The 25,445-nt window shown below is 39.4% G+C and overlaps 1 protein-coding gene across 2 annotated transcripts in view; it reads right to left on the bottom strand.

Moving 5' to 3' along the window:
* LOC137082578 (mannosyl-oligosaccharide 1,2-alpha-mannosidase IA) overlaps window positions 1-24,854 on the bottom strand; it is a 312,430-nt gene extending 287,576 nt beyond the window's left edge. Inside the window, exon 1 of one of the 2 annotated variants that reach the window (XM_067447843.1) lies at window positions 22,876-24,854. In XM_067447843.1, the coding sequence (XP_067303944.1) occupies window positions 22,876-23,424 (549 nt within the window). In that variant the 5' untranslated portion in view covers window positions 23,425-24,854. The remainder of the gene's footprint in view (window positions 1-22,875) is intronic. The other variant, XM_067447844.1, reaches the window with a different exon arrangement.
* Between the last annotated feature and the right edge of the window lie 591 nt (window positions 24,855-25,445).

The following is a 25,445-nucleotide window of genomic DNA, read 5'->3' as shown; positions in this document are numbered from 1 at the left end:
TAAACCTGGGTTCCTCCATGAGTCCTGTTCTTTCAGGCAACAAAGCTATTAAATGCCAAGTGCAATGCAAAGTGGGATGCAGTGGAGTAAAGCACGCCGCCACTGGACTCTAGAGCAGCGAGACGTGTTCTCAGGAGCGACCAATCACGCTTCTCTGTCTGGCAATACCACGGACGAGTCTAGGTTTGGCGGTTGCCAGGAGAACGGTACTCATCTGACTGCATTGTGCCCAAGTGTAAAGTTTGATGGAGGAGGGATTGTGGTTTGGGTTGTTTTTCAGAGGTTGGGTTTGGGCCCTTAGTTCCAGTGAAAGGAACTCTTAATGCTTCAGCATACCAATACATTTTTGATTATTTCAATTTCAACAGTTAAGGGACAGCCCTTTCCTGTTCTAACATGACTGCACAGCGCACAAAGCGTCGGTCCATAAAGACATGGATGAGCAGGTTTGGTGTGGAGGAACTTGACTGCAAAGAGTCCAGACCTCAGCGGGATGTCATTAAAGTTCATGTGCACGTAAAGGCAGGCGTCCCAAAACCTTTGGCAATATGGTATAGTTAATTACTATACTAAAGTCAGAGGTCGATGTAAGTTCAGAGCCTATTAGTAAATACATTCAATTTAATTAAGTACTAAATTGCAAAATTTTTAAAATTAAAGTCAACTATTTTAAATGCAATACATTTGCATTAGATTTTATGATTCTCTATGAATGCTTCTACTCCCCAAAAAATATTCTTGATGAATATCCTGTAATAGATGACAGATGTAAAGTGGCATTTTGTGTTGTTTTTAAAAAGCCCAGAATCATTTGCATGTGTGAAAACGGAAGGGAGTGAACAGGAAACATTTTCAGATTCAATCTGACACAACAAACCAACTTCAACATCTCTACTATTTTGCCCAAGATGTATTGGCTAACCAAGTTTAACACAAATGGGCTCTGGGTTTTGCTTCTGAGCACAACCACACCTGCAAACATACTTCCTGTTTCTTGGCTTCTCTGAAACCAAATGTTAAAGGCAGAAAGGGCGTTCCTTTCAGAAGCACTTGTTGCATCTGCTGCTGGAGCAAACCGTTTTGCCGTTTCTGTCATGTGACTGGCACACAGATATAAGCAGAGGTTATAGGTCACATGAAAGCTTGCAGACGCAATGAAACCAGAAGCGTAAGGCAACTGGGCAGATAGGTTTCTTCCCAATCTCTCAGTCACACTCCTCACAATTCTCCATAATTTCAGTTTCACAGAAAGGAAGCTGTTTTTGACCAACCAAACTCTGATGTCAAACTGTGTTTTGTGTGTGAAAACACCATAATAACAAGAGTTTACATTTAGGTGGTAATACTTTTTAAAATAAGGTCCCCTTACAAAATGGTAGTTAACTAATATTTTTTTCCCCTTTATTGGAAATTGCTACCAGTTAGTTTAATATGAAAAGCAGCAAAAAAAATACAAATACAAATAAAGTACACAAATATTAAATTGCATTAAGTTTATTATTAAATGCAAATATCATATTTTAATAATTTATTTTAATTATATAATGATATAATTCATAAAATAAATTTAGAACAATGCATTTAATAATAAATCATTATTAAATAAATTAATATATTTTAAGATATATATTAAAATATATATTTTTTAATGTTGTTTATATGTCTATGTTGCGTTTTAAATATGCTTTCAGAAAAATCATGTGCAAATTCATGCCAACACCATTGCTGAGTATTTTCTCTTTAAAACTGCAGCGAACCAATAGCCTAGAAATCTCTCTGCTCTGACATGCACTGTGAGCTGTAAGGTCTGATATAGACAGGTGTGTGGCTTTCCTAATCAAGTCCAGTCAGTATAATCAAACACAGCTGGACTCAAATGAAGGTGTAGAACCATCTCAAGGATGATCAGAAGAAATGGACAGCACCCGAGTTAAATATATGAGTGTCACAGCAAAAGGTCTGAATACTTAGGACCATGTGATATTTCAGTTTTTCTTTTTTAATAAATCTACAAAAATGTAAACAATTCTGTTTTTCTGTCAATATAGGGTGCTGTTAGCCTAGAAATCTAGACGCACCCTAGCGGTAGCAAATCTAATCTGCCGCGAGTATCGTCTAGCAACTCTCAATACACTTCTGAGCTGTAAAAAAACAAACTCTTGTCAGGCCAATCACATCGCGTATAGAGTCGGTGGGCGGGGCTTAACATAATGACGGCCGAGTTGCGTTTGCGTGCTTCTAGTAAACACAGAAACTGGCGAACGGCGGTCTTTCGAATCAGCTTTGACCGCGACTCTGGAAGACTTGGAGTTAAGCTTTTCTCTGAGAAAAGAACAAAGAACGGCACTGAAGTCATTCTTAAGAAGGGAAGATGTGTTCGGAGTTTTGCCGACCAGATAGGGCGAATGTTTACTCTATCAACGAGCTCTGCTTCACCTTTGTTGCTCTGGTTGGTGTATATCCTATCGCGTGCAGAGGGAGTTTGAAATACAACCGTTTATCCGCCCCTCAGATTGAGCTGTCAATGGTGAGTTTCCAGACCAAACATCTTGATGTGGGTCTGGCTTGTCAGGCTAGCGAACCAAAGACATGGTTTGAAATCGCTGGTGTTTCTGACGTCACAAACTACCTTGTAACCAATCACGTGAACAAGTGGATCTCTGAGCTGGAGCGAGTGAGTGGAGGTGGGGCTAATTTGCATATTCATAGAACGGTTAATACTAAATGAAGCAGGGTGTAGAGTCAAGCTATTTAAAAGAAAAAAATATGTAATTTGGTGAACTATAGGGGGGCTTTAATATGTACATTTTACATTTAATATTATTTAATTTCATAAAATATAACATTACAATATTTAACTAATTCAAGAACAGGCATATTACAAACCAACACAAATAAAGATATAAAGATAACAGCACAGCAGTACAAGTAAATATTCTGAAATATTAAGCACTCTAATGAATTTTTGCTGTTTTCGCATCTGGTTCAGACAGTTCAAATCCCCCTCGTCAACCTGCAGCTCTATTTTCACAATGAACCTTTAGATCCAGCCTGTAGTAAGTGAGGTCGATGTCATTAAAATGAGCACTATGAGTACTAGCAGCTGTTTACTTAATGCAACAGCAAAGCCTCAAGAGAAGACACCAGTTTCACGGTTACTGATGTGTTAATCCCTTTGGATTTACCACCAAAACTTTACACAAACAGCATAAGATGTGAAGAATAAGAGCAGCTCTCTGAAGAGAATTTGCAGCAATGACACATGCATTATACAACTGATACAACACCATCAGTAACGGTTCACTTCTGTGAGAGAGAACGGATGCTTTCACGCCAGACCAGCTTTACAAGTGGACTCAGGTGCGCCAGACTTCAGAACAGGGATGCCCCGATTCTCAATATAATATTGAACCGTTCGGTACGGCATTCACAGTTCAATACGCGCTTGCGGGTTTTTTCAGGTTTGCATTTAATTTAATAATTAATTATTTCTATTTCGGTCTGTTTGAGTGTGCCTGTGAGTCTACAGGCTAATATAAGGAAATATCTAATCATATGCACTAAATTTAGGGGGTGTTTAGCCAAATGCTGGTGTCAAAGAGTTATACTCACAGAACATAGTTATTCACAATCACCAAAGTTCATTTCATGTGTTTTAAAGCCTTGCCGGTTAAACGCTTCAGCAGTTTTACATGCACTGAGCGTGCGCACTAAAGGCCTGTCAAACACACGTGATTACTGGACTAAGTAGTATTACTGCGCTAATATTCTCAAATAAACACACGATTAACATATATAAACACAGTCGGTTATAGCTAAAGTGAAAGTACAATCGTGTGTCTGTATAAGAGATGCGAGCAGGTCGTGAACACTTGTCCTTAAAGTGACAGTTAACCTCTAAAATGATGTTAATAAAACAACAAAAGACCAAGAGAAAATCACTCACTGCTCCTGAATAACCTTATATTGAAGACTATGTAGTGTTTTAATTTTTCATTTATTTATTCAATTTCATACTTAAATGCTGCTGTACAGCTCTGAGCTGCCACTGTAGATCTTTATACATATTTATTTTATATTATACAATACACTAGGAATGTGTACAAGGTCATTTTTTAAGTAAAGTTCTAAGTTTAAGTAAGGTTTTTCCAAATTTTTTAAAATAAAATAAAGAAAGAGTATTGCACTAACAAAAATCCCCTTAACCTCTTTCTATTCCTGTTGCCTAAGAATAGAATAACAAAAAAACGTACCGAACCGAAAACCATGGTTAAAAACAGAGGTATGTATTGAACCGTGAACTAACTGTATAGTTGCACCCTTAGTTCAGAAAGCTGTTTTCAACCAAACAAAACTCTGATGTCAAACTGAGCTTGTGTGAACGCAACCTAAAAACCAGTAAAAGAAGATAAAAATACATTAATAAGCAAACCTCTCCCAGAAGGTCCGGGAGTCTCCCGCATATTGATAGCAACTTCCCGATGCCCGCAAGTTATATACAACGTTCTGTGATTGAGCAAACGAGAGAAAGAGAAGCCCTGTTTCCAGTGCGTTTTTAAGGGTTCAATCAGAAGTTGTCATCCGAGATGCCTTGACCGTTTCCACCTGATATACATGTTTTGAATGATTTCAAAATTTTCAGATTCAGTTCAGATTTTATCACACTCTACATTATTTTAAAAAGAGGAATACTATACAAATAAACACTACTGAATTAAACAACCCGAGTAACAACTGTAAAAAAAAAAAATCAGGTCTCCAAATGAACATTTTTAAGTGACTAATCCCACAGTTGGCCGAACTGAATTTATGTGAATTAAATTGCATTAATTCACAGAATCTCAATTCAGCCAACTGAAAAATGTAGATGTGATCAGTCACTAGAAAATGTTCAATTGGAGACATTTTTTTTATTTTTTTTACACAATTAACACGGTATGCGTTTTTTTTCCCTGCGACCTTTGGAGCATTACAGCGCTACAGTATATGATCATGCTCTCATTCATTTAAGCAATTGTAAAACATTTAACGTGACAAGACGCAAAACAGAACTCAAGCGCTTCAGCTCGCCAGTACTGAATTCAGTTCTCTTTCGCATTTGTTTATTGTAAATTAAATTTATTGTAAAAAAATAAATAAAAATGTTTAGAGAATGATTTGATATAATTTTTATAATTAATAGCTAAAATTGAGGTGGGAAAACATCAATTAAAATCGTATATTATTATCATATAATATAAATCTCTAGTTTCAGCTCAAAATACCACCTAGATCAATTAGTATAGCTTGCCAAATTTGCCCTTATTTGGGTGTGAGCAAGAATGTATGTGTATGTGTCCCTTTAAATGCAAATGTGATGCCTCCCTACCTCTATGAAGATGGATGTATGTTCGTTGGTAAAGTCAATAACAGAAAACTTGTAATATTTTTGGGGGGCACACATAGTAATACTCTAGTGCTGATACAGCGAGTAAACAGAAATGGCGTTTAGTCTGCATTTCAGTCAGGGGTGTGTCTGTGCTAAAAGGGCCAATCATCAATAGTCATGGGCGGGGTTTCTCTACTCTTAGGCTGTGTGTCCACCAAAGCGTCTTTTCAAACAGCTGGTGTATTGAGTTGTTTTTAATGGGAGCTCCACGTTTTTAGAAGACCGTGAGTGTAACGAGGCGCTGAACATGCTCAAGCGCTGAGCGTTTTTTTACTGCTCGCCGAAAGTTGAAGAATAATCACCTTTGAGTAAAACGCAGCGCTCACCACAGTCAGTTTTCACCCAGCCGTCCAATCACAGTGGAGGAGGGGGCGGGACAAATACAACACGGACCAACCGCAATAATGAGCATGTATAACGTCAACAGATGAAAACAAGAAGCATAATAATGGAACAAAATTATTTAAAACATGAGCCAGAGCAAATACTTCAGCATGTTAATATAGAAACAATACAGAAACAAACTACCTGTGAAATGAGATACTAGTAACACTTCAGCAGATAGTCCATATCACAACAAGCAAAGAGTCTCAACTGAGAAAAAAAACATGCCAGAACGCTCTCAAGCGCTCACAGCGAGGCAGACAGACGGCCTTATGTAGGAGGAAGGGGAAATATGAAACAGCGTGTTATGAGTGACTGAAAATTATTGATGGGGATTATAAAAAGTATTAGGTGGATTTTTACCATTAAAGGCTGGTTGTTTACACACACTGTGGACACACGTTATATGATGACACACATTATGTAAAATTATATGATGTGATTAATCCTGATTAATTACAGAAACAATAGTGATTCAGTTTTTTTCAATTGATTGACAGCACCATATACACACATATTTGGGAAAAAAATGTACATGATACATCTAACTAGAAAGAGAGATGGTCTATCATAATAATGAAAAGTCGCTCAGCAATCAGAACAGGAAAGCTTGGCATTTTCTGAAGCGATGCTTGTTTAATTGTAATTTTGTTTTACGATAATCCTCAAGTCCACAACGCACTGATGAATGATCATTAAACGAGACTGCAACATTTTTGCTCTTTGCTTCTTTCTGTAAACAAAGTGGGCAGATATTGTCACTCCCACACACGTTAAACAGGAGAAATTATTCAAGTCCTTTGGGCTGTAATGATTTCTGTGTACCGCTGTTTCATTAACAGCCTAATTGTGTTGGTAATGAACAATACACCCTTCTCAAAAGCAGAGCACCGCGCTGAACATCCAGATAATTAAAAACTATTTCTACCAATGTCGCCCCAGTGGAAAATCACTTACAACGCCTGACTAAACCGAAGACGGCATTCGCAATCACTGGAAACCGGTAAAATTATGCAGAATATGATATTGATAAAGTGTGTCAAGGCGCCCGAAATGCAAAGCTTCATTTTAAATAGTTTTGCATTAAACAGCATATTTGTGAAATTTGCTACTTGCTTGATTTGCATACCTGCTCTGATCTTTATTGAATGAAGAATAACTCGAAAATATAATGCACAGAGTCTCAGGCAACAAATTTAATAGAAAAGATGAAATCAGATCACAAATTCAGACATTAGAATACATTCTCCACTAGTTTATGTTCCCGGACATAATCGCAGATGATGATTCTCAAATTATATGGTATAAAACATGTCCAGCAGGACACCATTTATCCCCCCCAAAAAATCATATTGGTTTTCCAAAGTGACATCAAATCACAATCTCTGACAGATCTTAAAGAGGTGATGAATTGAGAAATTAACTTTCCCTTTTCCCTTGATATATGAAAGGTCATGGTTATATAAGAATATCCTGTAAGTTTCAGAGCTGAAAATGGAGATGTTAGTCAAAGAAAAGCTTTTATAGACACAAGGCCCAGAAAACAATCGTGTGCCCATCTTCACCTCATCGCGCGAGGAAACACCGCCTCTACAGAATAATAATCACGTGTGTTTCAGTATCCCCACCCAGAGACTCATGGAGCTGTTCGGATCACGCTAGCCAGAAGCAATAAACTATTGAAGAAGACAGCAAGATATTGTGGCAGAACACAGTCGCCGGATAAGCTTCCTTTGGATCCTAATATTAGGGATTTGTGCTACTTCATTTATTTTTAATGAAGTTCCAGCTCCGGTGAGGAAGACATGTACGCGTGTTCGCTTCATTTCACTGCGGAATCATTTCTAAACTAGTCTCAGGTCGAGCTGGATTTGCAGACATATTGAGATTAAAACACAATGTTATGCCTTCTATATCGGATCCAACAGGAATGGTGAAACACACTTAGTGAGTAAAACGTCTTTTTTGTATGTAATATTAGTCCCGGGGCTGTGTTTTCCAGACGGGCTACCAAAACGTACGCCCGTCAGCAGGCCGGTGAATCTCAAATTGTGAAATAATATTGGAAGGAAAAAAGTGTCCTGGGTGCTCAAGGAGTTAGAAAAGGATTATTTGAAGGTGCTCTTTGGGGTCGGGAATTCAGTAGAATATAGTAGAAGGAAATCCAAGGCACTCTTCTTTAGAAAATTATAAAAAGCCTTTATTAAACTGGCTATTTCATGATAGAAAGTATAAAAGACATGGGAGAAAAAACAACCCACGCGTAGCGGCCTAAACAGCCTTCTCAACAGAATCTGGGCATGCATGTGTGTGTGCTCGCGGTTTGCGCTTATATCCATTGATCGAGCGAGCCTAGTAACACAAAAATAATATTCCAATCAATCGTGAGTGGATGAGAAAGAAATCATTGTGTTTGTTTGATAAAGACGTTTAGGAGCCATGATCGAGAGAATCATTCTAGTTGCCGCTTTCAACACAATCCCTCCGTCATGTGAACTGACAGCGCAGCTGAAGCTCATTAAATATGCAAATCTTAACCAATCCTAGCCGTGGGCGTTTACTTCCAAGTCTTCAGTTCGCCCATCAAAAACCAGCGTTCAGGAGAGAGCCTCAAAACCAGTGGAGAAAATAGCCTATTAGATGTGTTTGAATGTAAAAAACACATGAATGTCTTTAGGGGACCTCAGACAACAGTATGTAAAAGTTCATGACACCTTTAACAAATGGAACCTTATTACAGAGTTAATAATCTACTTTCAAAATGCGTTTCAATTTTTTTTTTCTAGTAGACGTTCATTGTAATTGTCGTGACTGCAAATTTTTGCATGCTTTCAAAAACAAAAAGGTACAAATCGTGCACATGAATATCCATATACAAAAACACATCTTGTTTCTGTCGAGACTTCATCTAGGGAAGTGGATTAAACTGCAGATAGAGCTTCTTAGCAATAACATCTTCAAAGACTATTATAAATTGCTATTTATGCGTTTACATAGAGAGGAGAGCCAAAGGCAAGGACCGCACGAATGGACAACGGCAATGAGCTACAAATGACAGAACAACACAGGGAAAAAAGAGAGATGTGCTAGTAAACAGACATAAACGGGTATAACTAAGTTCTGAAGATTGATTAACCTGAAGGAAAATGTCCAAAAATCAAAGTCCAAAAACGAATAAGTAATAATATTATATAAAACCACATTTTGCTAAACATTTTTACGTTTTACATTACATTTTATGACAACATTAAAATAGCTGATCTATGTATTTAATCACTCTCAAATATAGACTAATCTCATGACTAATAATATATTTGATGCAAAATTAATGCAAATATTGTTTGGAAAGGGTCCCAAATAGATTCCCAACTAGAATTAGACCTAGAATTTTGTTCCCTGCTCTGTTTGACCTGGTTACGGCCTTGCTTTGAATAAGCTCTATTATTTTCAATAAAATTTAAATAATTCATTATTTCATTATTACATAATGATTTAATTTGTGTAGGCTATTTATTGATTTATTTTTATTGAGCAGGCAAGAGAAGCCTATATGAACCATTCATGTTCAGAGAGGATTGTTCAAATTCAGAGGGACAGCTCATGTTCAGAAGAAACATCCATGTTGAAGAACTGTTAATAATAAAGACTGAGAAGACTTGTGCTCTTTTTTTTCTTTTCTTTTTTGTGGAATACTTGATGCGGTCCAGCCTGACCCAAGGTCTACCTCCAGCGGCCCCCGGGTAAATTGAGTTTGAGACCCCTGCTTTAGACAAACCGTTTGCAGACTCTTTGAGAAATGAGGTGATGTGCAATGGAAAAGTGTTTTATGACCTTGAATGCATGTGAGTCTATTGTAAGAGACTCCAAAACAAACTTAGAAACCTTTAAAATGTCATAACAGGGGCACTTTTAATAACCAAGTGTCCTATTTTTTATATATATATTCCACAATATAAACAGTACAAGAAAATTTCTACCAGCTGAAACGTTTCTACTGTAGCATGCTCTATAATGTCATACCGCCAAACCCTGAACAGAATCATGCCAATATCATTGTCTCTTGCTCAAGCGTGTGATTTTCTATAATCAGCATGTTCATAATTACACTGCCAGTGTGCGGTGGAAAAAAAGCAGAGGTTTTCAAAGTCGAAGCAATGCAGTGAAGTAGACCGCCAGCTTAAAACCTAAAATGTGAACTCTGTATAGTTCTGAGTGCACAGTGGAAAACTCCCGTCCCCAGCAGAGCGTTTGGCCCGGAGCAGAGCGCAGAGGTCACGTCCACCCGCGTCTGCTTACTGGAATCTGATGCAAAGTAAATGAAAACAGCAAACATGGAGGTTGACGCAACAAGAAACACAAATAAATGAGTCCTTTAGAGACTAAACAACTGGTAAATCATTTGATTTAACTGACCTTGTTTCTAAACTTTGGCATTTCGTAACCACTGCAATAGTTTTGCATGCACATTATTTGCAATTGCATAAATATAATAGAATCACAATGCTTCATCTCAAATAGTTTTGCATTAAATGACATTTTTGAGAAGATTTTTACACTAATCTTCCCTGAAAGAAAAACACTGTAATATAGCCTAATTTACCGAGGATGAAAGAGGCGCAGTCGATTTAATAGAGCAACTAGAATTAGATCACACAAATATGAACCAGACATTTTAATGCATTCTCTTTCTTGGTTATATTACAGCACACAATCACAATGATGTTTAGTACAGTATCAAATTATACTGCAAGTACACTTAAAAGCCGTTCACACAGGCCACACTTGCATTCAAAACAGCCAGATGGAGCGCATTAGCATGACGTGCCACAGGGTTGCATGGAAAACCTGGATACATTAGGGAAATCTTGTGAGGATTTGTGAGGCTGAAAAAGTCATGCAAATTCCTATAGTAAGTAAGTAAATCTTACCCTCCACAAACCTTGGAATAGTAAAGTCTCTTCTGCTCTACAAGACTGCATTTATTTAAAGGTGCACTGTGTAGTATTTTTGCAGTAAAATATCCAAAACCACTAGGCCAGTGTTATATATTTTGTACAGTTGAGTACTTACAATATCACAAATGTTTCCAACTATTTGTAAATTGTGAGCAAATTGCTATTTTAACCAATGACCCCCGCGATTTCAGCATAGCGTTTGAGCGAGTCGCCTGTCAATTCTGCGTTACCCTCAGTTAAGGTTTTATTTGGTAGAAGCGCTTTTCTCTTAGCAGTGTGAACAAGTGTCACAGCAGCCACAGAGCGAACACACAGAGTAACGTCATAACATCATTTTAAACACACTTAAATGTATCTAATATGATAAACAGAGCTGCATCCCCTCATACCAATGACCGGAAAAGCGGAACTAGTGCACGCGCTCAGCGACTGCGTCCCGTCATAATAAAAGTCCCATTTCTTGCATTGTGTGTGTTTGTGTAACAAATCGCTCCAGCGGCCGTGCTCAGCTCCACAACACTCGCTCCTGCTCTGCTTACTACAGTAACATTAATAACCGCATCCTGCATAGTGCACCTTTAATGAAAAATACAGTAAAAACACTAATACTGTGTGAATGACACAAATCCTTTTCCAGGTAAGACAACTTATAAGGTCAAGGTGAATCAGGCAAAATCTATCAAAAAATGTGGATGCACATTTAAAATGGAACTACTTTTAAAGTCCCCATGGAAACACATTTTGAAGATTTTTGGCTTTTAGTATGAATATGTTAGTCTTACTGTTCTCTATAAGCTAGTGTGCTGCAAAACAATGGCAAAACTCACATTTAGAAGAAATAAGCATTCAAAATGTACAGTCTCTCACTTCCACCAATAAGGATCAAGGATTCTGATGACATCACTCTGCACTCTTTTTTCAGTGCAGGGTGAATGGCACGTAGTGCACTATATAGGGGACAGGGAATGTAAATATGCTTCTCATTGGGGCGAATTAGTGTCAGAGAAAGATACGATCGAGTTGGCACAGACCAGAAAACGTATCAGTCCTGTTTAAATTGTACACAGAATGCTGTATTTTAAAGCGATATGGAGGAGATTAGGATGAAACTGCAGCTTTATCTAGCTCAATGGCTCCGGTCACGCTGTGATAGTAACTAAACGCTATTGGCTATTTAAGGTGCTGATTGATAGGCCCCGCCCTCTCGTCCTGTTTGAGAGGAAATCACATTAACATTGAATAGTGCTGCGCACTTTAGTGCTGCGGTCTTTAAGTTAATACTGCTACTTCAGAGTACTTTAACTACTACTCTTAAAAAGGACAGAGATGCAGATGTGTACAAAAAAAAGAACAGAAGGATTGCAAGAACGACTCCTTAAGACATCATTTGGTGGTTGGTAGTTTTTTTAGATGATGCGGATGCTGGATGGCGGAAAATTAGGAACTCAAAAACCTCAATGTTAACAAACTCCATATATTTACTAATTGATTAGCCTCTTCAATATGTCAATCCCACTTTCAGTCAAAAATAGTCAAGTAATCACATTAAGTTTAGTTTACAAAGGCTTGCAAAACTCTGCAGATATTGAGTAAGTGCAATCTCAGCGGCGCAGACTATAACAGAAGAACAGAAGCTGTAATCATGACTCGTTTAGCGGCCGTTCTCCATCCCCCGTTTCAATAGCCAGGAGCAAATTGCACTCTCCTGCCCCCTCACCAGTAGCTCAGAGGCCTGCAGCGTCCTCCTCCGCGCTGAGAAGTGGAACAGGATCTTGGCTTTCCTGAGAGGAAGCGCTCAAAGCGCACGGCTCCTCTCTTTTCGCTTCCACCCGGCCTCGGGCGAAAGCTGCCAAGCTGCTCCTTGTAACTCTATCCATCTCACAGAGCGGTGAACGCCCATTCAGCATGTCCCGACAGGGGATAAACCCTCCAGTCGGCACCCCGTGACAAAAGCTGGGAGGCAGTGATGAATAAGAGGCCATAGACTCGACAAGCTTCACATGCTCGCGGATGCAAACTGCAAATTCCTCTAGACTTTTTGAGGATTGTAAAAAAAAAACGCTTCAAACCAGGAGAGGAGCTTCGGACATATAATCTCAGTGGCTGAGATTATATACAGCCGTGTCATTTATATTTTGATAAACACCAACATACCAAAAAGATAAGTCCTGCCCCCAGCTCAGACATTACGCTAATGGCGTATTTTTGCATGCCAAAACCTGGAGTAACGAGCTAACATTTTATAGTCCCAACATCAATGGGTTATTTGATAAATGCCTAAAATAAATCAAGAAATGTTCACGTTTATACTGCAGGTAAACTCATCTACTACGGGTTACCATCAAGGAGACGAGTTAGTTAGGGTTTTGAAGTGCAAGTCAAATCGTTACAAAAGATTTTTAGTACCAACTGCGGTTAAAATCTTAAATAGAGAATCTGATGTCTGAGATAATTCATATATTAGAGTGTAGGCTTTTTATGAATGTATTGCGTTGTATTGTATACTGGCCGTGTCATGATGTCTAAGACAAATTTCCCAGGAACGGGAAATCTCTCCTCTCCTCTCCTCTCCTCTCCTCTCCTCTCCTCTCCTCTCCTCTCCTCTCCTCTCCTCTCCTCTCCTCTCCTCTCCTCTCCTCTCCTCTCCTCTCCTCTCCTCTCCTCTCCTCTCCTCTCCTCTCCTCTCCTCTCCTCTCCTCTCCTCTCCTCTCCTCTCCAGCCAATCACAGTCTCGTTGTGTTTATAATCACTGTGCAACTCGAACTTTCAGGGGAAACGCTTTTAAACAAAGTCTGAAAGAGCTGACTGAAGCCTAGTGATGGTGACGCTGAAATCATGTGACCATAGTGTAGTTCGTTTATAGTCCACGTTTAACTTGAGTTCTGCCGATCGTCTTTACCTTTTGAAGATTATCACAATGAACAAAACATGTAATAATCATAAGCTTACATCAGCCACTGACCTTATTTTCTGCAGTGATCCAAAATGATACAATGCAAAACAATATATTTATTTCTTTATGCAAAATAAGCATTGATTTAAGTCTGATTTATGCAAAATAAGCACATATATTAACAAAATTAACAATTAATATCATAATGATCCTAAAATAGACTTCATTTTCTTCATGAAATATGTTTATATTTTAGGGCTGTACTAGAATAATCGAATATTTGAATATTCGTTCGTTGAGGTGGCATTCGATTTTCAGTTTTGAGATTCGAATATTCTTTTTTTTTTTTCAACACGTGACTTCCGTAAAAATAAAGACAAAATAAATCCCTTATATAGAATAAAATAGATATTAAATTTTGTGTCATTTTAAAAACAATTCATTTATTCTTATTCAACTGTTTATAAGCATGCTACCGTGTTCTTTATTTATTACAGTTCATTGAAATCACTGTGTGTTACTAATTTAATTTCTGTTTTGGGATTCATTTGTTTTAAAGAAAGGTTCGTTATTAATACCTTATTAAAGTTCTTGCTCTCAACAGACTTGTGTTTTGTATCACTTGTGCACTGTCCGTTTTCGGAGCATAAACCTGCCCGTGTAATGCGTACCAGAAACTGTTCTATTTAAAAGATTATTAAATGTTTATTAATATTTAAAGAATGTGTGCCACCTGATCATATTGCACCAAATGCAACACTGCACTCCACTGGGTCTGCCGCAACACATTTACGATGCCGAAGAGTGAAACGTGAAGTCGTGAAAGATGATAAAAATGCAAACCGACACTATTATTATATATTTAGCCCCACCCACCGAAGCTTTGAATATTCGATATTGATTGCCACCTAAGCTTCGAAGCTCAAAAAATGGCATTCGAAACAGCCCTATTATATTTATGCAAAATAAGAAATGGTTTATGTTTGATTTATTAAGCACTATTAAAATGAATTATAACGGTCCTAAAATAATAATCTTTTCTTTATGCAAAATATATTGTTATTATTTATGCAAAATATGGGATAATTATTATTATTTATGCAAATTAAACATTGATTTATGGTTAAAGCAAGCAATGATTTATGTTTGGTTTATTAAGCACAGATATTAAAATGAATTGTCACAATGCAAAAAAGGTTAAAAAACAAAGTAAAACCCTAAATATGTTGATATATTTTATAAGCATTGACTTATGTTTGATTTCAACAAAATAAGCTTTGATTTATGTAAAATAAGCATTAATATTAAAACAGCACAGTGCAAAACATCACAATAGTCATAAAATAGACTACATGAAATAGACAATGAGCTGAAATGTATGCAACAAAAAGGCATTGATTTATGTTTGCATAATGGTTTATGCTTGATTTATTAAGCACTGATATTATTAAAATATTGTCAATGCTAAATTCATAAAGTAAGCCCTGAAATAAGCTTCACTTTCTTTATGCAAAATGTATTCATATTTATTCAAAATAATAATTGATTTATGTTTGAAAAATAGCTTTGATATTAAAACAGTACAATGCAATCCATCATAATGGTCCTAAATAGGCTTTATTTTATTCTTTTTTTCCTAAATATATGGTCTTTTAATTGAGCTGAGGCAGTATAATTCTGTGCTGCCACAATGATGCGCTCAAGCACTTACTATCAACATTATTTGACTTTCAAAACGTGTTTGATTAGACTAGTTGATCTGCTTTTCACATTAGCTCAGCCATGAATGTCACACAAGAGAAACAGATAGTAGTTTACTTCATGTCAGACAGACCATCCCATCCTGTCTTAGCGGACAGTCCTGTGCCAAGATACACTGCAACTCGGACCAGTGAAGCTAGAAGTTCAATATTTGACTCTCACAGCCACGGTTGATGCAACAACTAAACAACCAATAGTGAAGGAGAACATATGTAAGGTCAGTTCGTGTTTATAAGCCCATCAAGCCTAAAGCACACAGCGCCGAACACCTGCTGAATGCAAATGTGGTCATATTGGCCAGACAGATTAAGATGCTGCAACTTTGGTTGACAGAGAAGATACCATGGTATTCAAAAGGCCCATTCTCTAGAAGAGCTGATCTTCAGAAGACTCTCGTCTGCCGAATTATTATTTGATGAGGCTGTTTATCATGATTAGGTCAGATATGAATATGCATGGCTCTGACAGGAGGCGGCACAGGGGGAAGCCAGAGGCATCCGTGCAGGCGCTCCGTGTAAAAACAGCACAAACAGCCTATTCGTAAATAGTTCATTCAGCATGTGGTTTAAACAGCAACAGTATAAAGCCTCTATAAAATGACATGCAAGTAGGTCAGCGCAGGTTAATACACATCACGCCAGGTCCACAAATAGACAAGAAATGAACTAAATCAAAATCCGCCACAATCCTGGTCTTTATGAATGATTCATTGCACAACCTTTTGAATAAATTGGTTTATTTTCATATTACATCAAAATCTAACTTCTGAAACATCTTATCCGCAGATTCTCACTTCTTCCTGACTGTTTTCAATATTATACCAATCTTTCATTTGAAAGTCATTTTTCTAGCATCCATAAAAGCGGGTTCTTCCTTCTTAAAAAAAATATCGAAACAATGACATATGCTCTCAACGACAGATGTGGATCAGTTACTTCATGCTTCCATGAGCTCAAGGCTAGATTAATGTAATGCTCTACTGGGTGGTTGCCCTGCTCGCTTAATAAAGAAACTCCAGCTGGTCCAAAACGCTGCAGCTAGAACCAGGAAGTATGGCCATATTAGCCCAGTTCTGTCAACACCGCACTGGCTCCCTATTAAACATCGCATACATTTTAAAATCTTACAAAGCACTAATGTGTTAAGAGCTCGCTCAAGTACTGGGGAGATAAACCATTTATAGTCCATCACGTCTATTGCAGTCTCAAGATTCTGGCTCTTTGATAATACCTAGAATATCTACATCAACTGCAGGTCGATCCTTTTCCTGTTCAACACTGTTCCTGTTCTAAACTCTGGAACAGTCTTCCTAGCATTGTTTGGGAAGCAGACACACTCTGTCACTTACATCTAGAATAAAAACATCTCTTTACTATGGCATCTCAAATGATCAATTTCTATTATTCAAATGAGTTAAATGATTATTTAGGCTGCATTTACCACCGGGAACCTGTCCTATAACCCCTGATGTACTCATGTTAGATCATAAGAAGAATCTACGCTAATAGACGTAAGTCTCTCTGTTTATCCCGAGGTTTACTGTACTCAGCCAGATGCAGGACCTAACTAAGCGCCTAGACACAACCACAACTCAGCCCTGAAGCGCTGGCAGAGAAGGGAAGGCCTCAATGACAGGAGCCATTGGCACTGATCTGGACAATTACATCACTGTTTTCTCCAGAGCTAGCCTGACGTGGTCATACATATTCTAGTCAGAATATGAGTCTGATGCTCCATTGGGCTGTGATTATGGGGCGTGTTTCAACCGAACCAGGAAAGACATCAATTGGATAGACCTACAACCAATCAGAGCAGCGAAACGACGCATTACGTTAGTTGCCAAATGTCAACAGAACTCAAATGTGCTGTGTTGCGAAGTCAGCGTTTTTTTTATCTGCAGGTTGTTTTCCATGTCCGCGGGGTGAAGCAACCTCAATTTTGTGATATATAGACCCAGGAAGGCGAATTTTATCAGGCAACCATGCCAAAATAACGCACATTATAATAACAACCCCCACCCCAAATAAAACAAAAACCCTACTATTTTGGGCTAGTAGTTGGCATGTTTTGTTGTAAAAGCTTGGCAACCCTGTCTGCACGCGCGCTGGAATAAACGATCTTTGCCGGTGTTGTAAAAAAAGGAATTTAAGGATACACAGTTACTTACCAACATGATCATCGTTTCAGAGAGAAATAGTGAAGGGGAATGCTTATACGAACAAGCTCTCCAAATTCAATCCAAGGCTAGCCCCTTTGATGACGTGCATGATTACGTTACTGTTGATCATCTGTCTGTCCATCTTCATCTAAAGCCCGCCCTGATGATTTCATTCAGGGCCGTACCCACCATTGAGGTCCCACGAGGTCCGGACCTCGGTAATTCTCCGAGGTGTACATAATAGAAGTTGCAAAATAATAGCCTATTAAGGCGGCGTGTACAAAACAGGTGTTCTCGCCTCCCCTGGCGTATGTTTTCAATTGTTTCCAATGGATGCGCCGCACTTTTCAATAGCGCCAACAGCTGGCAGGTTTTGTCCATTTTTACGCGTTGAGCGTCCACAGTTAAACGTTGGGTGAACATCAATGTCCAATCACAGTGGAGGAGAGGCGGGACAAAAGCCACAACCACCAACCGGCGCTTCGAACAACGACTGATGTTTGACATCACAACACCGCAAGAGCGCTTAATAATCAGGGATGCAAACTAATAACGATACAGATGAAAATGAAAAGACTGCTTCAAACAAAGCTCAGCTTTGTAAAGAGAAAAGATACAGGACAAGAGAAGGAGAAGGGAAAAAAGAAAGAGAGAAGATGATGGCGATGAGACAGAAAGAGCAGGTAGCCCACTGTGCTCAGAATTGAAAAAGCATTAGCCTACAATATATTCGTAATGGTTACACATAAAGTGATTCTTGTCTGTGAAATCCAGGCTAAAGTCTCATCATCTAATATTGAGATTAGGAGCATCACATTTAGATTTCACTCATTGGTTATATTTTCACATTGATTTCTATCTTTGAGATGATCTTACCCATTCAACATTAAATATATCAAGGTTATATGTTCAAATAATGTTCTTTACATAATGTAAATCACAAAAATTAACTTTAGCTAGGTTTTCAAAGACGGAGTCACACATATGTCGTCTGTGGCTCAAATTAACAAAAAAAAAAAAAACAGATTTTCTGATTTTCTAATTTGGAGTCTAATTTTTTTGCAAAATTTAACCAGATTCTCATTTGTCTTCTTAAGATAATTCACAGATTCAAATCTGTTGTCTTCTTAAAATAATTTATACTGCACACTGACATGGTTTTAAAGCTACAGTTAGCTGATTCTTTGATTTTCTTATGTCTTAAAATGCATATGTAAAGGAGGGAAATTGTTTTTTTTCAACCCTCCAAAATTCATATTTGGACCTCGGTATTTAGAACATCCTGGGTACGGCCCTGATTTCATTGGTCAGTTTCTGTTCAGGCATAATCACTCCTCTATGGATCGAGGCCAGACCGAACTGCCCGAGCTTGAATGTTATGGGCGGGGCTGAGTTCAGCTCGCATCGAGGATACAGAGCGGCTGTACAGCCGAAACAAATTTTGTTGCATTATTATCCTTTCACCACTGTAAAGCTGTGCTGAAAAAATCTGTATGGTAAAAAGCTCTATACAAATGAAGGAGACTTGACTCGACTCTAACATATTGACCATCCAATCAATTCCTGAGCCTTAAAAAAAGCCCCGCCCACATATGTCTTTGAATATCCGGTTTCACTCAGAAACATTATGTTTTAGCTTTTTTCCTTCATTTTCGACTCCTGCCTACAGCAAGGTAAGAATATTGGTTTTGCCACCACAGCACAATAAAAATACCCCACGGGTTTGAAAACCATCCAGCCCGCCTGACACTGTGAAATATGATACAACAATAGAAAGCTCAGCAGCTACAGATAACACTCATTTCAGTACGGTCTGGAAACGTACTTTTGTTTTTTTACAGTTATTCATTTCACAAAGTCTGACTTCAGTAAGTTAGAGAAATCAATATAATGCCAGCGAGCTGGACCTTACTCTTGAACAATCGGGAAACAATATGAACCTGAGCAAAGAGCACGTTCACTCTGACATTTCAAAGGAAAATTCACCCCAAAATGAGAATTCTGTCATCATTTTCTTTCCTATACGTGTGGTTTCAAAACACAATGACTTCTCCTTTCCTTCAAACATAAAGATGAAATTCCTAAGAATATCCTAAAATAACGAAACTGATGTGTCAAGCTCCAAAATAACAACACAAAAAAAAAGTCCATAAATGAGTCCAGTAAATTAATGCATACAACTTGTGCACTTTTTCCCTAGACTTCTTTTTTGTTTGATATGAGGAACAGATGGAAATGTAAGCCATTATTCAGTGATAAACTTCACCTCCACTTCAGAGTCTTTAGACACTTTGCATTAGTTAAAAAATATGCATATTTATAACTTTATAAACTATAATCATTGACTTCTGATAACTGCCGTACACGAGTCTGGTTCCAGTGGAAGAGTGACCTCTGACCCGACACATGACGTCAGATGTAGGAGTAGCGCAAGCTCTCTTGAACGCCTCTCGGGGTTCAAACAAATAGGGCTGGGCGACAAACTCAAGCTCCTTCCATATTTCTATTTAAAAAACCTTGTTGACCGGTGTTTTGTTTTGTTCTATCCTCTACGCTTTCACGTTCAACAATACGTCAAGCGTCAGGTCAGAGGTCACTCGTCATGCATCGGACCAGAGGTCACTCGTCATGCATCGGACCAGAGGTCACTCGTCATGCATCGGATCAGAGGTCACTCGTCATGCGTCAGGTCAGAGGTCACTCGTCATGCGGCGGGTCAGAGGTCACTCGTCATGCGTCGGGTCAGAGGTCATTGGTCATGCGTCGGATCCGAGGTCACAAGTCATGCGTCGGGTCAGAGGTCACTCGTCATGCATCAGGTCAGAGGTCACTAGTCATGCATCAGGTCAGAGGTCACATGTCATGCGTCGGATCAGAGGTCACTCGTCATGCGTCGGATCAGAGGTCACAAGTCATGCATCGGATCAGAGGTCACAAGTCATGCATCAGGTCAGAGGTCACTCGTCATCCGTCAGGTCAGAGGTCACTCGTCATGCGTCAGGTCCGAGGTCACTCGTCATGCGTCAGGTCCGAGGTCACTCGTCATGTGTCAAGTCAGAGGTCACTCGTCACGCATCAGGTCAGAGGTCACTCGTCATGCGTCGGGTCAGAGGTCACTCGTCATGCGTCGGGTCAGAGGTCACTCGTCATGCGTCGGATCAGAGGTCACTCGTCATGCGTCAGGTCAGAGGTCACTCTTCCGCCGGATGTCAACTCACATACAGCCATTACCGGAAGCCAGTGATTATAGTTTTTAAATATGGATCTGTTTCTTACAAAAACACATGGCTTTCCATCAGAAGGCCTTTATTCATATGGATTGCTTTTATGATGGATGCACTTTTTTGGGCTTCACAGTTTAAGGTTATTCACTCGCATTATAAAGCTAGGAGAAACCAGGATATTCTTTAATATAACTCTTCAAAATGAGACACGTCAAGACTCCTTAAACACTCACACAGAAATAAACAGTAGTTTTGCATCTGATATGTGCTACTACAGAAAGTTTAATGTTTCTAGAATAATTGTAATACAAACTGGAAATAAAAATGCAAATACTCATATAAACGCCAAACTAGTTTTCAACACTTGAGGAAATGGTGGCGTTTGCACATGCCAATCTCTCTGCCATCATTCCAGCATATTGCCATGTGATTGCTAAGGGGTTTGGGATGTTTGTTTACTGGACCAAGGCAAAAAAAATCCATGTATTTTTGCTTTCTATGGTGAAAATCCCACCTCTCTTCAGCAACACATGATTTGAGGAACCATTCATATCTGAAGAACAAACTGTGAGAGTGCTGATTTAATGTGTTGAGCATTAAACGTCAGCGTGTAAAGACAATGACAACACTAGCAATGTTTAAATAAAACAAGCACTGAAGCAAACAGCTCAATACAATAAGCATGTTTAAAAGTGTGTGTGGGGGGTGGGGGGGGGGTGTGTACAAGAGGTTGTGATACAAGAGGTTTCACTAGCACACCAGAAACAGCTCTAATGATCGTTGATTCACCAAGACAGATTCAGAAACAACAGACCTTCACCATAGCACAGGCAATGCCTGTATTCCCGGTATCAAAGCATATCAGTTGACTGCAAGACAAAAGGTTCCTTTAATCTGGAGTCAAACCAGCAGCTTCAAACAACCGTCACAAGAACACAGCAGCAGAAAAGAAGCCGGAGCGCTCGCTGATAAGTGTCAGCTAGGAAAGTGACACATCAGTAATTATCTGCTCATACGGATGTATAGATATGGATGTATGGGTTATGATATGGGAGGAAGGGCATATAGGGAGAGTGGGCTAGTTGTCACATTGGCTATATCTCAGGGGAAGATGTCACATGTGCTTAATAGGCAGCTTTGTTGGTCAATGGTTTGATATTTTACTGAATTGTAATGCATTTCATAAATTCACAGTTGAATTTTTCATTTATTATGCTAGAACAATAGTGTGACAACGTGCCCCACCGTAGAGTTCAATGTGTTCAGTGAACGATATTTTTTATTCTTCATATGCTATATGTTATGTTTATGCTTACTCCAAATTATTTATAGACTTTCATTGGAATAAATGTGACAACTTGCCCCATAGCTTTAGGCATCTCAGTCATGAATGATTCTGTTCGCCTCAGATCCAAGACACTCATTTATCATTTAACAAACATCATGTTTATCCCAAGTGGCACTTATAACAGACACAATCCGACAAGATTCAAACCTACAGTCCTTTAGGATACACAATATGGAAGAAAATCTGGATTTGGTAAATCATAATTATGATACATTTATAAGCCATGATTAAAAAGCCAAAGATCTTGGAGGTCAAAAACTCAATTTTCCGTTGACATGCTGCACTGAAATGTTGCATTAAGCTCCATTAAATGATGTGAAGTTGTGAACTGAAGGTCTTTTAACAACGCTCTTTAATTGAACCAACAGAAAATGTCCAGTGCAGAAAGTTCACAAAATTGAGTTGACCTCAAATCTTAGGAAAATTAGGAAATTACCACATGAAAAGTTGACTTTCTATACCATAACGTCTCATAATTTTGACTTTTCATCAGTATCAATTATGACAGCACTTCAAAATAAATAAATAAATAAATAAATAAATAAATAAATTATGACAGCACTTCAATTTCGACTTTTTACGACTTTAAAAGTGTCATCATTTTGCCATTTTATCCTGCTTTTTATCCAAGAAATGTGACTGTGTCTGATTATGATTTACCAAAGGATTTATTTGTGTCCACATACACAGCGATAAGAGGCATCCATGCACGCATGATTCTCACCTCTTTGACTTTGTCCCTCCGCTGGAGCGTCTCGGAATCGGATGGATTCCCCCGGTCCTTCCCCAAAGCCGGCTTCATCAGGCACTTTTTAAACGTCTCATAGCTGAAAGCGCTGCCGCGTTGGCCGTTGAGCGCGGCCGAGGTGACTCGCTCGTCCCTGGCCGCCGGTTCGTGCGCCCTCGCCGGACTCCACTCGTCCTGCGCTCTACTCCCAACAGATCTCTCCACAGTTCTCGCTCCATGGGTGACCGAGGGCTTGCGGCTCACTTTCAGTTTGACATTCGCCTCAGCCCCTTTCAAACCCGCCCGCTGATGCTCCTGATCCACGGGAACCTTTTTGGAAAGCTCATTGTCGGAGCCCACGGTCACCGCGGGACTCTCGTTCTTGGAGAGGAAGATGCGCTTCAGACGCACCGAGTCGGGTAAGAAGAAAAGAGCCCCGAAGCACAGAGTTACCAACCCCGACAGGAACAGCAGAAAGACGAATTTCTGAGACAGACGAAGCCCCATTCCCGATGCTGAGACACCGGGTAATTTTCGGAACACCATTTAAACTCTCAGCTTACGCGTCACGATTATACTGTGGATACACACTATGTGCGATCAAAACTTCTCTTGTCTGGAGGTTAGAAATCACACGAGACACGGCTGTTGTTGTGCAACCTGAACTCTCTCCTGGTCAAAGTGCCTAAATCTTTCCGAATCAATCGATTTAAGAGACCACAGGTGGCGTCAGCACATTTGCGCACAGCAAGAGCGTCATTGCGCATCACTGTGCGCTCACTGCAGCTCCCTCAAGTTTCAGAGCAGTCATGCAACACCTCATCCGAGATGGCAAATCGAGATAAAATATCACGCACAGCCAAAAGAACACACACACTGCTTTCTAATGGTGATGATGCTCATCAAGATGCAATCTAATTCGCATATAATGTCTAGTCATCACATGAGCACATATTAAAATGTGCCTGCAAACACACTGCTCTCTGAAAATGACTCAATTACTGGGTGAAATTAGGCGTTTATAAACCTAAATGCAAAACCTAAAGTTAAAGCAGCAGTTGAGTGGTCTATAATGACATGCACAGCCAACATGCATCACATATTAAATGCATAACACTAAAAGACGAGCAAAGTGCCAGCAAACACTCTAAAGATGATCACACCTACTTTAAAAAAGTTAAGCAGCATTTAAATGACTTAAAATGTCATGCACACCCAACATCTATCACAACGCCTTCATCAAAACAAGCGAATTCCCTACAAACACCGTCGATGCTGACAAAGCGTACTTTAAAAAAGTGAAAGCGTCACGATATGCGTATGGAATCGCCTTATATTAAAAGCCAAGCATCAACGTGCTTTCACGCAACCGCTTTCTAATGATGGTGAGGAAGACTCGTGGCCAAACAGCGCAAGTTTAGTGAATTAAATAAAACGCATCTCAGCTGATAGCCCCCAAAATTGCAACCTCATAGGTTACTTCACAATATATGTGCGTTTGGCACATTGCACATCACTCCATCAAGGGCTGTGAAAATACATCCAAAGATCAAATCAAGAGTGTCCGCGAACCGATGAGACGCCGAAATTCGGTCCAAGTGTTTGTAAAAACTGTTGTTTTCCTCGCTTTATGCGCCGTGCACACTCTCAACTCTTCTGTGCGCCGAAAGTCTACGTCCAATGCATGAAGAATGATGTTTGTGCTCGTTAAACGTGATCGACAGATGGATAGCTCATTCTTCGGAAATGTAATCTAATGAAAGCACGCTGTATCTTCCCATTACTGCGCGTTCTCTTCCGCGCTCGCCTGGTTTATCACCAGAGACAGACGGAAGAATGTGAACGCAGATAAAAGCCGATCGCCGCGCGATATTCTCCTGATGTAAACGCCTTGAAATGAAGCCGTTATGATCCGCGAACAGAAGGAGAAACAGAGCTCAGTGACTCTCCGACTATCCTGGGCGGTCTGCTGCAAACGCCTTTGATCAGCAGCAGCAGCAGCAGCGGTGAGGGGGAGAGATCATTACCGCGCAACGGCGCGCAGATACATCCACCGTGCGGCGAGATTCGGTATCGTGTTTGACAACGGGGTTTCATTTTGGCCATTAAGTCCACGTGAAATCAATTTTATTTGGCTTTTATTATAAATGTGTTAGTCTTACTGTTATATATAAGCTAGAGTGCCCCCCAGACAGTGCACTATATAGGGGATAGGGAACGATCAGATAGTGCTCTATATAGGGGATAGGAAACGATCAGACAGTGCACTATAAAGGGGATAGGGAACGATATATAGGGGATAGGGAACGATCAGACAGTGCTCTATATAGGGGATAGGGAATGATCAGACAGTGCACTATAAAGGGGATAAGGAACGATCAGACAGTGCACTATAAAGGGGATAGGGAACGATATATAGGGGATAGGGAACGATCAGACAGTGCTCTATATAGTGCATTGGGAACGATCAGACAGTGCACTATATAGGGGATAGGGAACAATCAGACAGTGCTCTATATAGGGCATAGGGAACGATCAGATAGTGCTCTATATAGGGGATAGGGAAC

This window comes from Pseudorasbora parva, chromosome 7 (genome assembly GCF_024679245.1).
Source record: "Pseudorasbora parva isolate DD20220531a chromosome 7, ASM2467924v1, whole genome shotgun sequence".
NCBI lineage: Eukaryota > Metazoa > Chordata > Actinopteri > Cypriniformes > Gobionidae > Pseudorasbora > Pseudorasbora parva.
Note: the sequence above shows the minus strand (reverse complement) of the source record. Positions and strands in the feature narration are given on the sequence as shown.